This window comes from Cervus canadensis, chromosome 1 (genome assembly GCF_019320065.1).
Source record: "Cervus canadensis isolate Bull #8, Minnesota chromosome 1, ASM1932006v1, whole genome shotgun sequence".
Taxonomy (NCBI): Eukaryota; Metazoa; Chordata; class Mammalia; order Artiodactyla; family Cervidae; genus Cervus; species Cervus canadensis.
In genome coordinates, this window is record NC_057386.1 from 124,781,553 (window position 1) to 124,798,665 (window position 17,113).

A 17,113-nucleotide genomic window follows, 5' to 3' on the forward strand; every position below is an offset into this window, starting at 1 on the left:
TACATCTGCATGCACAGGGCACGCGGGGCTGTGCTAGAGGGGAAGGAAGTGCCAGGTAGACTCGGGCGAGAGCCCCTCACCCAGACCCCTCTCTAAAAATAACAAGAGCAGGCACATAGCCCTGATGCTGTGCCAGCCACAGTTTGAAACATCTTTGACATTAAACTCACAGTACTGCAAGGGCTAGGAGGTAAGTATTGTCCCCATTTAACCAGTGAGGGAAACTGAGGCACTGAGGGACCAAGTAGCTTGCCCAAGGTCACGTAGCTAGCAAGCACCTGATATATGTGTGAACCCACGTAGTCAGGCTCCCCTAGTTTATGCTCAGTTCCTGTGGGTCTGCTCTGCCCACACCCCATCTAAAGAGGCAACAACTGCTTTGTACCAGCTGATCGTTTCTGCATAAGAAGGCAAGTTCAGAACGGCCTGACTGGACTTCACTGATGAAACAGTGAATAAGAATCCGCCTACCCACCTGAAACTATCACAGTATTTGTTAATTGGCCTTATCCCAATACAAAATAAAAAGTTTTAAAAACTTCAACTTAATTGGAGTTTTTCAAATGGATAAATACAACCGTATTTAAAAAAAAAAAAAAAATCTGCCTGCCAATGCAGGGCACACGGGTTCCATTCCTGGTTCAAGAAGATTCTACCCCCCCCCCCACAAAAAAAAAGATTCTACCCACCTCAGAGCAATTAAGCTCATGCACTGCATTACTGAATCCAAGTGCTGCAACTACTGAATACCTACAGCCTGCGCTCCGCAACAAGAGAAGCCACCGAAATGAGCCCACCCACCGACTGCCACGAAGAGTAGCCCCTGCTTGCTGCAACTAGAGAAAACCCTCACAAAATAACAAAGACCCAGTACAGCCAAAAAAAAAAAAAGAAAGAAAGAAAAGAAAAAGAAAAAAAACCTGCCCAGTTGTTCCAAGTAGAACCAGAATCCTAGAATTTGTATGTGAAATATCCCGATCTTCTGAAATGTTGAATTTGTTGAAACAAGGCAGATGAAATAAAATACATCTGTGAGCCAGCTTTGGCCCATGAGCCACCAGTTGGCAACCTCCTGTGTCACAGAATTTTCCTTCTTTGCATAAACCATGGGAAAACAGGGGGAGGGTATTTTTAACCAGCAGCACTGGCCTGGCACCTGCCATTGTTCCTCGGGTTTCTCACTGCTGTTCTTTCCATTTCTGAATTCATAATCCTAGAAGCCTGATTTTCTATAACCTGACCCCCTCCAAAAAAAATGTCATCCCAACTCCTTCATTATACCAACTCCAATTTTTTTTCTTACACTGGGCTTATAATTTTGATTTGACTCCTCCTCAGGGAGGGCTGTCAAGCATCAGAAGCAGAAGAGATCCTATTTGCCCCCATCTCCTCTTCTCTGGTTTTGAAGAAAAATTTCCTTCCAAGTGTTTTAGGACCAGTAGATCCTTTCCCAACTGTATCATTACTTTGCAAGGGCTATTCATTCACACTTGAGTATGAACCAGGCTCTTTCCAAATGGAATCCACACCAGGAGCAGGGCTACGGGGAATGGCGCTGCATTTGGGAGTGGGATTGGGGGCACTAGGGTCTGCCTTGCTGAGTGTGTACTCAGTTGCTGTGTTGTGTCTGACTCTTTGAGATCCCATGGACTGTAGCTGGCCAGGCTTCTCTGTCCATGGGATTTTCCTGGCAAGAATACTGGAGGGGGTTGCCATTTCCCCCTTTAGGGGATCCTCCTGACCCAGGGATCAAACCCTCCTCTCTTGCATCAGCAGGTGGATTCTTTATCACTGAGGATAGAGGGCAGAAGCTGAAGGGCTCAGACCCCTTCTACCAGCTCTCACATCAGGAACCAAGTCCCGTGGTTGAGCAAGTATGATGCCCCCAAGTCCTTTGGCTAACACCTCTCTGTCCAGAAGTTTGGGCTCAGGGCAGCAAATTTGAGGACAGCTCATCCTTAGAGATCATAACGCCATCGGACAGGATGCTGCCAAGCGATGTCGAACCTTAGGGCCTTTACCCTTGCTGTACCTTTCTCCTAGGATGCTCTTTCCCCAGATTTTCCCATGGCTGCTTCACAAATATCACCTCCCAGAGAGCCCTCGATCGAAATTGGCCCTCCCTCCGACCCTTACCTTTACACAAGTTCATCACTCGCTTTATTTTCTTAATAGCATTTACCACAAAAAGATATTGTCTGTGTTTTCCTTTAGAGTGTAAGCCCTCTTCACCCTTTGGTTCCATAACTCCCCTCCGACCTACTTGGTCCTACTTAGCACAGGGTTGCACTAGGAGCCTCCTAAGCTTCCCCAGCTTCTGAACCCGTAAAGCGGACGCCTCCTACAGCGCTGCCGCCTTGAGCTCCCCCTGACGGCCGAAGGACGTCACTGCTCCAGCCCGACACAAACGCGTGGACACTGCCTTGGACTCTGCTTTTCTTTATACCCGAGGGCAGGAGAGGTCGAGGCCCAAACGAGGGGGCGTGGTAAGTAGTGGGCGGAGCCTTGAGTGTGTGTGGGAGGGGTCCCGGAGTCGGGTGGTGGGCGGGGCCTAAAGGGCGTGGTCGGTAAGGAGGGCTCACTTCAGCTCCAGTGGAGTGGGCGAGTCACAGGGTGAGGGGGCGTGGTCCACCGTGCGCCCCGCCCCCGAAGGTGGGTGGGGCCTCCGTGGCTCTTGCGGGACCTGCTGCGCCTACATGCCGGAAACAACGCCGTTGGGCTCCATGTCGGTGAGGTTTCCTCGCAGGTCCTGCTCCTCCTCGAAGGCCTTGAACAGTGCATTGAAGTTACCGGCTCCAAAACCCTGGGGCGGGATAAAGGAGATGAGCTGCGGAGCCCAGAAAGCCACCTGCTGAGGACAGGCAGTCCTTAATGGTACCTGGTGATTGTGGCGCTGAATGACTTCCAGGAAGAGCGTGGGCCGGTCCTGCATGGGTTTGGTGAAAATCTGCAGGAGGTAGCCTTTCTCGTCGTAGTCCACCAGGATCTTCAGCTCCTAGGTAGGAGGCAGGGGACTAGGTAAGGGGCAGGCTGGCTTGCCCCCCTAGCCTGAAATGGTGGGATCCTTAGAAAGGCCATGGGGGTTCCTGCACCCCCAAAGCCAAGAAAAGACCATTTTCTGCAGCAATTCCAGACACTTCCAAATAGATTCCCCCAATTGTCCTCTTAGCACCTCCCCACTTCAGACCCTGTGTCAGCCACCTAAGGCTGGTGTGGACCACCCAAGTACCGCCCACACAGCTCTTCGGTGCTTCTGTTTTTGTCTCCTTACAATCCATCTTCCACACAGACAGAGATCTTTTAGAAATCAGATCATCTCATTCCCCTGTTTCCATTCTCCAGTGGAAACTAGAACTCTCCCATGTGGCTGCTGGGAATGTAAAATGGTACAGCTGCTGTGGAAAACAGTCTGAGAGTTCTTCCGAAAGTTAATAGTCGAGTTACCATATGACCCAGCAATTTCACTCCTGGGTATCTACCCAAGAGAATTAAAACACGTCCACACAAAAACTCATATCCAAAGGATCATAGCAACATTATTCCTAGGAGCCAAAAAGTAGAAACAAATATCTGTCAGTGAATGAATGGATAAGCAAAATGTGGTCTCTTCATCCAATGGAATATTATTCAGTTTTATAAAAAGGAACACAGTACTGACACAGGTGTCCTGGATGAACCTTGAAAACTTTATGCTGAGTGAAAGAAGTCAGTCACAAAAGATTACATATTATATGATTCTATTTATATACTTGTTTAGAAAAAAGCAACTCTATAGAGACAGAAATCAGTGATTGCTTAGGGCTAGGGGTGAGGAGAAGGTAGACAGAGAGATTGGGAGGTGGTGGCTAAGAAGTCTGAGGTCTCTTTTGAAAGTGATGAAAATGTTCCAAAATTGATTTTGATGATTGTTGCATAATATAGTGAATAGCCAAAAACCACTGAATTTTTTTTTAAATGACATATTCTGTGACTTGTATATCAATAAAGTTGTTAAAAATAAAGCCAAGAAAACCTCCAAAAAAAAAAAAAAAAACCAAACCCAAACCTCCAGTGGTTTCTGACCACAGAAGAAAAAAAATCCAGACTCCTAAATAGCCTACCAGAGGAGTTGGCTCCTGCCTACCCCTGTGACCTGGGCCACTCCTTAAACATTTCCCTTCATCCGCTCTGGCCCTCTTTCCGTTCTCAGATACTCAGAGCTTGCTGCTGCCTCAGGGCCTTTGCACTTGCTATTTCCTCTGCCAGACTGCTCTTTCTTTAGAGCTTCATGCAGCCAATTGCCTCTCATCATCTAGATCAGGGTTCCCCAACCTCTGGGATCTATGCCTGATGATCTGAGATGGAGCTGATGTAATGATAATAGAAAAAAAGTGCACAATAAGTATGATGTGGTTGAATCATTCCCAAATCATCTCCCCCCATCCCTGGTCTGTGGAAAGATTGTCTTCCATGAAACTAGTCTCTGGTGCCAAAAAGGTTGGGGGCCATTGAATTAGATTTCACTGAAATGTCACCTCCTCAGAGAGGCTTTCCCTGTCTGCCTCCTATGTAGTAGTCCCAGGTCACTCTCTGTCATAGCCAGTTTAAGCACCAACTCTCTCTCTCTGTAATGGTGTTTGTATTACTTATTTATTTGTTTGTCATCTGTCTCCTCACTAGAATGCAAGTTCATGATGGCAGGGCCCTGGTTTACTCTCCTCCCTCTCCCTCACATCGCAGAGCCTGATGCCAGGTTTAGATGACGTTTGTGAGGTAGGATGGAACTCAGGGCTTGTTCTCCTTGGCTGACCCAGGATCGGGCCCTAAGCCTCACCTCCAGGATATCAATATTCTCCTTCACCCGGATCTTGGCCGACTTGAGCTTCTCCCGCAGTTGTTTGTAGTATGTAGATGGAACGGCCAAAAACTCCACGCCTCTCTCTCTCAAGTGGCGAATCTGTCTCAGCGCAGGGTCAAGGTCAGTCCTCCCTCCATGCTCAACACCCCCAACCAGGTAGAAGTGCTGAGCCAAGGTCCCTTTCCCAGCCCCATCAACTGCTACAATGCAATGTGACCTTATCCCCTTCCACCTCTGGGTCTTGTGGGTCTCATGAGAAGAACTGCAATCACTAACACTTATGGAACCTCATGATGTGCCTGTCTTGGCTTCCCTGGTGGCTCAGTGACAAGAAATCCGCCTTCAATGCAGGAGACCTGGGTTCGATCCCTGGGTTGGGAAGATCCCCTGGAGGAGGGCACAGCAACCCACTCCAGTATTCTTGCCTGGAGAATCCCATGGACAGAGGAGCCTGGTGGGCTAAAGCCCATGGGTCACAAAGAGTCGGACACGACTAAAGGGACAGCACACACACATGCATGTGCCTGTCTCAAGCACTTTCTATGTACTGTCTCCTTACATTGATGCAGTGATCTTCTGAGACATTTGGATGATTATTCTCCCCATTTCATAGCTGGGAAAACTGAGGCCTTGAAAGATTAAGTATCTATTCTCAACAGAGTAGCCAGGGGAGTTTATTAAAATACTAGTCAAAGTATGTCACTCTTCTACTTACCCCACCGTGGTGTCTCAGAGTCAAATTCAAAGTTCTCACCATCTGCCGACTTCTACCTTCTGACCTCATTCCTGATCCCTCTCTCCTTTGTTCATTCTGTTCTAGCTGTTCCTTTTTTCTTTTTAATCTTTATGTCACACCACATGGTGTGTGGGATCTTAGTTCCCCAACTGGGAATCGAACCCATGCCCCCTGTGTTGGCAGCAGAGAATTTTAACCTCTGGATCACCAGGAAGTTCCCTCAATAAGCATCTATTGAGCAAATGAAGAAATGAATGAAATGAAGTTGCTATGGTCATGCAGTGAATTCTTGGTTGCGCTGGGACTGAATGGTACAGTCCAGGCTCTTGTCCACTTGGTCACCCAGCCTCCCCAGAGGCTGGAGCCATAGACTCAGAACACTTAATTTGACTGGAAGGACCTACTGGATCCTATGACTTAATATCCTCATTTTCAAGTTGAGACAACTGAGGCCCAGAGAGGAAGTTGAATCCCTGGAGACACACAGCAGGTCACAGGTAGAACCGAGTCTAGATCCAGGCTTCCTGTTACTCTGGCACTTGCTTCTTCTGTAGCAGAGAGACTGAACTCTCTGGGGGTGGCAGTGTGCCTGCACATGAATGGCAGGAGCCAGCAAGGGAACCCCATCAGCTGTCTGGGCCAGTGAAGGGGACCCAGGACTGCCACTTGCCACCCCCACCCCTGGCCCCTGACTCAGTTTGCAGAGTTTGGCTCTGGAGCTGAATGGGAGGTGAATTAGGACCAGGGATAGGCTTCTCACTGCTGTGATGATGTCTTTGGTCTTGAGAGCAATGTGCTGGACCCCAGGGCCCCCATTATAGTCCACATATTCCTGCAGGAGGGAAGCAAGGAAACCATTGTCAGTGGCTCCAGCCAAGAGCCTTAGCTGAGAGAGCCCTCACACTTCTTCCCTGCTTCCCTCTTTCCCTGCCAAGGTCCCTGGGGCGGGAGACAGAACCCACCTGGATCTGGGACTTCTTCTTGCCCGGTGCTGGCTCATTAATGGGCATCTTGATGGATTCCTCATAATTGGCCACCACGATGGACCTCAGAGAGCTGTACTCCGTGTGCACCTGCGTGTCATCCACGGACCAGAAACGGTGGAACTGCAAGTTCTTCAGGTACCTGTGGGGTTGCCGGAAGGGCCCGCTGGCTCTGAGTGCCAGCCTAGGACTGGCCCTCTGCCCTTACTCCACCTTCCAGAATTTGCTCCCTGAGCAGGCATTAAAAAGGGAACTGCCTTTCACATCACACACATCATAGATTTTAGGACAGAGTTCCTTTGGGTGGAAGTAAAGCATGTGGTAACAAGATCTGTATACATGATGACACACCAACAGATGGAGGACCTTTTTTTTTTTAAAAAAAAAGCATCATTCATTTATTTTATTAAAAAATAATTTTTATTTTTTAGGTTACTTTGTGCACATGTGGGATCTTAGTTCTCTGCACGTGTGTGTGTGCTCAGTCACTTCAGTTGTGTCTGACTCTTTGTGACCCTATGGACTGTAGCCCACCAGGCTCCTCTGTCCATGGGATTTCCCAGGCAAAAATACTGGAGTGAGTTGCCATGCCCTCATTCAGGGGATCTTCCTGACCCAGGGATCAAACACTTGTCTCCTGTAGCTCCTGCCTTACAGGTGGATTCTTTACTGCTGAGTCACTGGGAAAGCCCCTTAGTTCGCCGTTTGTCAAACCTGTGCCCAGTTGTGCAGTGGAAGCATGGAATCTTAAGCACTGAAACACCAGGGAAGCCCCTGGAGGTGCTTTTGAGAAGGGGTACTTGCTTCTAATGTGCACCCATGAGCTCTTTGGGTAGTGGTGGCCTTCCTCTACTGACTTATTGGAAAAGACGCTGATGCTGGGAAAGATTGAAGGCAGGTGGAGAAGAGGGCATGAAAGGATGAGATGTTTGGATGGCACCACCGATTCATTGGACATGAAATTGTGCAAGCTTCAGGAGATGGTGAGGGACAGAGAAGCCTGATATGCTTTATCCCATGGGTTGTGAAGAGTTGGACACGACTTGGTGACTGAGCAACAACAACAAAACCTTCCTTCAAGCCTCCCTGAACTGTGACACCCCCTGTGCTGATTCTCCAAGGTTTCCTGGAGGGAGGATCGGTGGGTCAGTTTGGGCCTTAAATCACCAGATCTCCATGGTGACAATTTTACAGAGAACAGATGAACCAGTGACCTCAGGCTAACCTCCCCCACCTTGTGCTGTATTTCCTGATAAGACTGGGGAGTGGGTCTGTCACAAGTGTGGGAAGGGCTTGGGCCAGGAACTCACCATTCAGAGGCAGACACCATCTCTTGATCAGGCTGGTTTCCCACAATGTGATCGATTATCTCAAGACTGCAGTTGGGCCTGGAGAGGGAAATGGTTAGCGGGTGAGGAGAAAGCTACTCCCTAAATCTCCTTCTCCCTACCCCTCAATAACAATAACTGCTCATTATTCCATAGCACTTACTATAGACACTTTATTTGCATCCACTCACATACTATTACTAGCCTCGTTTTACAAATAAAGAGACCGAGGCTTAGAAAAATAACTTGCTGGGACTCCCTGGTGGTCCAGTGGTTAAGAATTCGCCTGCCAATGCGGGGGATGCAGGTTTGATCCCTGGTGGGGACTACGATCCCACATGCAGCCGGGCAGCTAAGCCTGTGTGCTACAACTGCTGAGCCTGCGTGCTCTGGAGCCTGCGAGCCACAACTAGAGAAGCCCATGAGCTGCAGTGAAGACCCAGCACAGCCAAACAAGGAAGAAAGAAAAGTAACTTGCCCAGGTTAAATAGCTGGGAAGTAACAGCTGAGATCTGAACTAAGGCAGCTAGGTTCCAGAGCCCGTGCTCTTCGCCTCTATGCTGCCTCTTCAAGCCAATCCTGGGGGATCCTCAGGGGTTCCCCCAGCAGGTCCCAAGATGCTCTGCCCACCCTGCATGGACGACAGGGCCTTGCTTTCCACCCTCCCCAGTTCCAAGGGGCACTCACAGCTTGGAAAGTTGGGGGTCCATGAACGCTGGTGCCTCGAATCCAGGCAGGAACCGGCCAGTATAGTTCATCTTCTCCACCAGGGTGTGTGTCGTGTCCCCATACTGTGGATGGCAAACAGCCTGAGGTCCCATCCCTGCTGAACCCAGGCCACATTGCATGGCGCCCACACAGCCCTGGGTTCCAGCCCACACCTGGCCCTAACTCCAAGTGTGATCTTGGGCAAGTCACTTCCCCTTTCCCAAATGAACTGCAATCTGACATTTGGGAATTTGACAGTCTCCCCACAGAACCAGAAGCTCCTTGGGGGTTGGGATGATGTCTCGCTCATGATACTGTCCTGGCTCATTGTAGGTGCTCAATACAAATATGTTGTCTGCTTGAAGAATGACGAGGGCATTAGTTTAAATTGTATGGAAGGATCCTTTCAATCACTCTAACAATCTTTGCATGTGTGTGTGCTTCGTCGCTTTAGTCGTGTCCGACTCTTCAGGACCCTATGGACTGTAGCCTCCCAGGCTCTTCTGTCCATGGGATTCTCCAGGCAAGAATACTGGAGTGGGTTGCCATGCCCTCCTTCAGGGGATCTTCCCCATCCAGGGATCGAACCTGCGTCTCTTACATCTCCTGCATTCGCAGGCAGGTTCTTTACCACTAGCACCACCCGGGAAGACCGTAACAATCCTTAAGTTGTAGCAAATCTTGAGGAGGGGGACTTCCCTGGTGGTCCAGTGATTAAGACTTCATCTTCCAATGCAGGGGGTGTGGGTTGGATCCCTGGTTGGGGAGCTAAGATCCCTTATACCTTGCAGCCAAAAGCCAAAATATAAAACAGAAGCAATATTGTAACAAATTCGATAAAGACTTTAAAAATGTTCCACATCAAAAAAAAAAAATAAAATAAAAACAGAAATCATGAGGAGGAAGAACCTATGATGGTCTCAGGTGCTAAACAGGCTTTGTTGGGTATCTGCCAGTGCTGTTGTTCTAAGTGCTATGTATGAATCATCTCATTTGATCCTTAAAATGACCGGAGGGAGGGATCACAGCTGAAGGAACAGGCCCAGAACTGTTAAGTAGTGTGTGGCAGGTCACACAGGTGGTCCTTGCTCATTTAAATGGACTCACAGAGAGGTGAAGTGATTTGGCCAAAGTCACACAGCTTGAGTGGGGAGGGGCTTCCATCCCATCTCCTTCCCCAGACCCACCCATCTCCTTCTTTCGGAGCCCCTACCTGCTGCTTGCGGTCCCATGCTCTCACCCCCACTGGGGAGGAAGGAAAGCCCAGAGAGGGGTGACTAGGAGCCCTCCTCAGCCTCTGCACACCAGCCAAGAATACAGGAGATCGGGGTCGAGGGAGAATTTTTGTGCTTTGAGGCACAAGGCTGGGATGGTATAATGGAGTCAGGGGTTGGGAAAGGAGGGTCCTGGCATCTCTGTGGGTGTAGGCAAGGTGGAGGCTCCAAAGTTAACTCACCGTCTGTAGCACAGCAAACTTCACCTTCCCAAACTTATCTTGCTCTACCCAGGGCTCCCGCACGATCTTGGCGCCTCGTTCCCGGGCTTTCTGCAGAGGAGATGGGGTGGGGAGGCAGTCAGTGCTGGAGCCTCAGGGAGCCCTTTGGCTGCCCCTGCTGGATCCCCTCTGTGTGGTCCTGCCACAGCCTCTTCTTTCAGTGTTTCCAGCCCCAGGCAGGAACTTCAACCAACTTTAGCTGTTGCCCTTGACACTCATGCTTCATGCCCATTTGGCAGATTGGAAAACAGGCCTGGGGCTGCGGGGGACAAACCAGGTGAGGGTGGGGTCTGTCCTGCCTGTCCTGTGCTCACTCACTCTGTGGCCCTGCCCCTGCTCTAGTCCTCAGTTTCTTCATTTGTGAAAAAGGGTAGTGGGATAAGTTGAATACCACCTGGCATTTATTTATTTATTTTAAAAAACATTTATTTATTTGGCTGCACCGGGTCTTAGTTGCCGCTTAGTTGCCATGGGGTCTTCTTTGTAATAGGCGGGCTCTGGAGCATGTAGGTTGCCCCACAACATGTGGGATCTGAGTTCCCAGACCAGGGATTGAACCCACATCTGCTGCATTGGAAGGCAGAAGTCTCCATGCTGGCATTTATTGAGCACCTACTATGTGTCAGACCCTCTACCAGTTGCCTTACATGCATGATTTGTGTGTTTATTTAGCAAAACCTCATTACTGTATGTCTATGCTTATCACATGTCAGGCATTGTTGTAAGTATTAACCTCTTAAATTCTCACAGCAGCATTACATGAAAGGCACTATTATTGTCTCTTTTATGAATGGAGTCATTCACTGAAAGATGAGGACACTGAAACACAAAGAAAGTAAGTCATTCACCTAAAGTCACATAGCAATTAAGATTCAGACACTGTAGTCTGCCTCTGGAATCTACACTTTTAAACCTCTAAACTGCCTCTTTTTAAAAAAGAATTAATTAGTTTATTTGACTGCACTGGGTCTTACTTGTGGCATGTGGGAGCTGGTTCCTTGACCAGGGATCGAACCCAGGCCCCCTGCATTGGGAGCTCAGAATCTTAGCCACTGGACCACCAGGGAAGTCCCTAAATTGCCTCTTGAATACAGTGCTTGGTACAGAATCATGCTTATGAAATGATAATTATGATCTCGTTCCCTCTTTGTAACAACTCAGTGAAATGGGTGGTTATTCCCATTTTACAGATGCAGAAACTGAGGCCTGGAGAGAGACTGCTTGGCTACTAAGGGGCCAATGTCACTGGAACTCAGGTATGTGTCAGCCAGCATCTGGGCACATCACTCCAGCGTGGCAGTACCCTCCAGCCCTGACTGATGGAAGGTCCCTGTGGCAGACAGAGGGCAGGCTGAGGCTCCCTGCTTTGTCTCCACACCAGCCCAGGTGAGGTCTCACCTGCACAATGTAGTCACAATCCTCCACCTCGAACGCAATGTCCTTCACTCCATCGCCGTGTTTCACCAGGTGATCGCCCATCTCTGTGGTCGGCAGGGGAGGCAGGTGATGCTGGAGTCACTGCCCCTCCCCTGTACTCTCAGCCTTCTGGGTTCCATCTCCTTCTGGGCTCAGGCCCCCTCCCTCAACCCTAACCCATCCCTGTGTCCCTGACCCCCACCCACAGTACCACATCTCCACTCCTTGGCATCTTGAACCCTCCAAGGCCCCCTCACCTTTGTTCCAGGGGTTGAGGGCAGAGGAGAAGATGAACACAATCTAAGATGTAGAGGAGAAGGGGGATGTGGCTGGTGGGTCAGGTGAACTTGTGGAGGTGTACCCCCAGCCCCTCTCCCTGCCCACCAGCAAGATACCCCTGGTGGGGCATTAGGACCACTTCCTCCTGCCAGGCAGGACTCTTTTTTTTTTTTTTGGCTATGCCATGTGGCATATGGGATCTTAGTTCCCTGACCAGGGTTCCAACCCATGCCCTCTGCAGTGGAAGCACAGAATCTTAACCACTGGACTGCCAGGGAATTCCCAAGGACTCTTAATCCTGGGTTCCTGCCCCTTCTCTGCCTTAGTTTCCCCTCTGGTCCTGAGGAATGGGGGCTTCCCCGTGCCAGAGCCACCTGGGGTCCCAGGATGAGCTGGTGGTCAGGTCTGCCTGTGCCTGTGGGGAGAGCTCCAGGGACCTACGGACCAGGGCATGGCTCGGAGTTCCAGCTCTGATGCTGGAAGCCTTTGCCCACTTTTCCCGAACATCCATAAGACCAGCATTGGGCCAGGCTGAGAAGGAGACCAAACCAAAAAGGTCCCTGTTGCATGTCGTACAAAGGTGCCCATGGGGGCTGATGTCAGCACAGGCTCCGATAACCACACCAGGCAGCCTGGAAGAGCACCCAGCCAAGGGAGGAAGTACCTCGTGGTCTGCTGCACCCAGAGGTGCCAGAGCTACCAGGGAGCTCCGAGACCAGCGTGGGGAGAGACGGGCCTCCTGGAGGAGTGGGGGTCCAGAGTGGAGACTCACCTGCCCTTGCTTGACCACGTGGCTCACCACTTCCCGGGAACCGGTCTCCAGGCCCTTGTAGGCTAGGGGCTCAAAGCCCAGCTTACTGCAGTAATATGACGCAGCCTGAATCATAGGGTTGCAGGCAGGACTGTGAGGGGTGAGGTGCTGGCCCCCACCTCCCCAGCATGTCTGCCCCCTTGCCCCAGGTACTGTTCCTCCTGGGAAAAAAGCCTGGCTCCCTGGCCCATGCTGATGTCCCTGAAGTTCCCCGCTGGGGTCCGCAGCCCAGATTGTGTAACTAGGATCCAAAGAGTGACTGTCCTTCCCAGGACACTCCTAACACTGGCCAGGATCCTCCCTCCCAGGGGCCAATCACAGACCCGGCCGGAGGCCTGCCCCTGTCCTGGAGGCCCCCTTGCCTGCCCTCTGCCCAATCCCAACACCTTGCCCCAGCGTCTACCTGCTTGGCATTGCCAACCCAGAAGGTTACGGAGTGAAAGTGGAGGAATCGGCCGCTTTCAGGCTGCAGAAGGAGAGAAGGCGCGAGGCTGAGTCCCTAGAAGTGGGTCTAGAAAAGTGTCAGTGGAGAGGGGTCCCCTAGCCCCCTCCCTTGTGCCACCCTCAATCCCAGAAGTGAGGACAAGTCACCTCACCCCACCCCTCTGCCCTGAAGCCTTGCCAAGCCTCGAAAGAGGGTTCTCATGTAGAAAGTGAGTTCCTGTGGGCTTGGGATTGGTGAGCCCCACCCACTGAGGAGGCCTGCCCAGGTTTCACAGGGTGAACAGTCTTATGCTACAGCAGCAAGGATTTAAATTAGACCTTAGAAAGAACTTCCAGACACGATTAAGGGATTGGCAGGAATTTAAAAAGAGGTAAAAGTTTTTCTTAGGAAGGCAAGGTTGAGTTGAGTTCAGTCACGATGAGGTCAGGGGAGTGGAGAGATGAACCTGAGCCTGTATCCAGAATGTCACGTACCCACTGAAGCTATTCCTCTTCTGCTCTTTGCTGACATCCCAGGCTCCCAGGGCCCTGACCCCACATTTCCCCTCCTGCTTACCTTCTCTCCTTTGTCGCTGTAAGTTGTCTAGGGAGAAAGAAAAGAACAGTAAGACAGACATTTGGACATCTCACCACAGATCCCTACCATCACGTAAGGCTGCCATGGCCCTAGGCAAGCTCTTTTTTTTTTAAGCTTAGGCTTTTTTTTTTCTTTCTTGAGTCATGTATTTTTAATCAAAGGATAATTACAATCTTTTGTTGGTTTGTGCCATACATCGCCATGGATCAGCCATAGGTGTACATATGTCCCCTCCTTCTTGAGCCTCCCTCCCACCTCTCACCTCCCACCCCATCCCACCCCTCTAGGTTGTCACCCCAGACAGGCTCTTACCATGATTGATCGTGGTCACACTTCCTGCTGAGAAGGCTGGGACTAGAGGCCAGCCGGGTGCTGGACAGAAATATTTAACATGTAGCTGGCTCCGCCCCTGGCTTCCTGGCCTACCTGGGGGTGGGAGCTGATCCTGGAGGCTCCTAGGCCTGGAGACCTCTAATCCAGCCACAGCCTCATTGGACAGGGTGATGCTGCAAGGCCTAGAAAGGGGGAGTGACACACCCAAGGCCACTAGCCAGTGGGGCACAGAGCCAGGCCCAGATGCCAAAGGCACGACGTTCTTTCCAGGACCCTGTGCTGGGATTTCGTTCTATCTTTGCCCTCCAGAATTCAAAGCCCAGAAGCCAAGGCCAGCTTGCATGCAGAGGTGACTCCAGAATTCATAATTAAGGGCAATTTGAGGGGCATTAGGGACTGGTCCTGAAGCCCTGTTTGTATAGCAAGTGTGCATTTTATATTTAGGTAAAATGGTTGCATTCCATAGTGGTTAGAGGCATGGATATGGAGGTTTGAATCCTGGAGCTGCTGTTAGTATATACTATGTGACTGGGGAACGTTACCAAACTCCTCTAAGCCTCATTCTCTCCATCTGTAAGATGAGAGCAATGGTAGTGTGGCAGGACATTAAATGAGATAAACATAACACACAGTAAGATCTCTGTTAATGCTGGTTATAATTAGTTATGTTTCTTTGGGGTTGGAGGAACTGATGGAGAATAAGGGGAGCTTGATGTTGCCCCAGCCTGGTTTTTTTTACAAAAAGTATTATTTATTTATGTTTATTTATTGGCTGCACTAGGCTTTCATTGCTGCATGGGCTTTTCCCTAGTTGTGGCAAGGAGGGGCTACTCTTGGTTGTGGTGCTTGGCTTCTCTCTCCTTTTTTTTAAACTTAGTTTGTTTGTTTGTTTATTTATTTATTTATTCTGGTCGCACTGGGTCTTTGTTGCTGCACGTGGGCTTTCTCTAGTGGTGCTCGGGCTTCCCACTGCGGTGGCTTCTCCTGTTGCAGAGCACAGGCTCTAGGCACACGGGCTTCAGTAGTTGTAGCACTCGGGCTCAGTAGTTGCGGCTCATGGGCTTTCATGGCTCTTCTGCATGTGGAATCTTTCTGCACCAGGGACTGAACCTGTGTCCCCTGCACTGGATCAACAGGGAAGTCCCAGCCTGGGTACTGGGGAAAAGGTTGTGGCCCTACCCCTGGCCTGGAGTGGGTGGGATGTGGGAGCTAATGCCCTGGGAGGAGGAAGGCCCGGGTTCTTCCCCAGAACCCCCCACACCTGAATCTTCAAAGCTCAGTTCCCTGGAACATGGAGTGGTGACTGCTGGCCAGCTGTGGCATTTACCTGAGGGCTCCAGGACAGCTCCCCCACCCTCCTCTAACTCCACCTCAGTCCCCAGAAACCCCATTGCTGAGCTGTCTTCTTAGGGAACTGACTTCATCAACTATCCTCATTGCCTGAAACAAAAAATCTTTCTGGTTCCTGATGTTGGCAGTCTCAGCCTGTGACTATACCCCTCACCCACTGTCTTGCATTTTGGCTCCCCAAATGTCCTGCATTAGCCTTTGTTGTTGTCTTTTGAAAGTAATGTTTATTTTGCCCCAGTGACAAATCATTCATAGTTTTTTCCAATTTATTTAAACTAAAAAAAAGTTCACTAATTTCTCCCACTCCCTGCCCCATCCCCCACCCCCACCTCTGACAATCACAGGTCAGGTCTCTGTCTGCGAACCTGGTGTATGGTGTGTTTTGCTTTCTTTGTTTGTTTTTCTGTTGTTTGTATTTTCTAACACATTATTGACCAGAGGCGTATTAATACACCCTTTGTTATCTGAACCTTATTGACTGGAGACCTAGCAGTATCACTTACATAGCAAATCACCAGTCACAGGTGTTAGTTTCTGCAAAAATTCCACTATCAATAATGAGTTAAGATACTGCATGTAAGAGAGATCATAGGAAGACTACCCTGTTGGTCCAGTGGTTAAGATTCCATGCTTCCAATGTAGGGGTGCAGGTTCAATCCCTAGTTGGGGAACTAAGATCCATATGCTAAAAAAAAAAAAAAAAAAGTAAATTTCGAGAGAAAGGAGGATAAGCACATTAGCCAGGTAAAGAAAACTTGGGTGTGAAATCCAGAACATTCACACCTAGATTTTCTTTACCTTTTCACATTCATTATGAATTATGAATATTATGAGTATTCCATTGGCTTTAACACTAATCCTAATTATAACACTGGATGTAGCCCTACCTCTGCCCTACGGCTCTCTTTGTCCTAAAGTTAACAAATACCATAAGCCAAGACCAATAACCCTAAAAAAAAAATCACCGGCAACTCCCTCGTGGTTCAGTGGTTAGGACTGCGTGCTTTCACTGCTGAGGATCCAGTCCCTGGTTAGAGAACTGAGACATTGCAAGCCTCATGGTACGGCCAAAAAAAAGAGAGAGAGAGAAAGAGTGATCATATAGTATTTGTCTTTCTCTGACTTATTTCATTTGGAATAATGCTCTTGCAACCCATGCCTGTTGTTGCAAATGGCAAAATTTTCATTCCCTTTTATGGCTCATTGTTTTAAAAATATTTTGAAGATTTATTTATTTTGGGGGGCTGTGGTGGGTCTCCATTGCTGCGCGTGGGCTTTTCTCTAGTTGCGGTCAGCAGAAGCTACTCTCTAGTTGTAGTGCATGGACTTCTAGAGGAGGCTTCCCTTGCTCTGGAGCACAGGCTCTAGGGCACTCAGGCTTCAGTAGCTGCAGCTTCTGGGCTCTGGAGCACAGGCTCAGGAGTTGCAGCGCATGGGCTTAGCTGTGTCCCAGCACGTGGGATCTTCTCAGACGAGGGATCAAACCAGTGCCCCTTGCATTACAAGGCAGATTCCTAACCACTGGACCACAAGGGAAGCCCTATAATTTTTTTTTTTTTTTGGCTAGTGAGTTGTGAGTTCTTCCTGTATGTTAGATATTAGCCCCTTATCAAATATGTGATTTGCAAATATTTCCTCCCACTCAGTAGGTTGCCTTTTCATTTTGTTGATGGTTTCCTTTTCTATGCAGAAGCTTTTTAATTTGATGTGGTCCTATTTGTTTATTTTTGCTTTTGTTTTTTGGTGTTAGATGCCTTACAATTTTTTTTTTGTTTGTTTGTTTCTTCTTCTATTTTTTTGGCTTGCAGGATCTTAG

The 17,113-nt window shown here is 49.3% G+C and overlaps 1 protein-coding gene across 1 annotated transcript; it reads right to left on the minus strand.

Moving 5' to 3' along the window:
- Positions 1 to 2,423: 2,423 nt before the first annotated feature.
- Positions 2,424 to 13,995, minus strand: HPD (4-hydroxyphenylpyruvate dioxygenase). Its single transcript, XM_043441345.1, has 14 exons — positions 13,927 to 13,995; positions 13,594 to 13,620; positions 12,997 to 13,059; positions 12,555 to 12,659; positions 11,761 to 11,803; positions 11,486 to 11,568; positions 10,049 to 10,138; positions 8,572 to 8,675; positions 7,867 to 7,944; positions 6,536 to 6,698; positions 6,334 to 6,405; positions 4,814 to 4,936; positions 2,879 to 2,995; positions 2,424 to 2,803 (listed from the first exon to the last, which is right to left on the minus strand). Exons 1-14 carry the CDS (start codon positions 13,927 to 13,929, stop codon positions 2,693 to 2,695), a joined length of 1,182 nt encoding a protein of 393 aa, XP_043297280.1. The 5' UTR covers positions 13,930 to 13,995; the 3' UTR covers positions 2,424 to 2,692.
- Between the last annotated feature and the right edge of the window lie 3,118 nt (positions 13,996 to 17,113).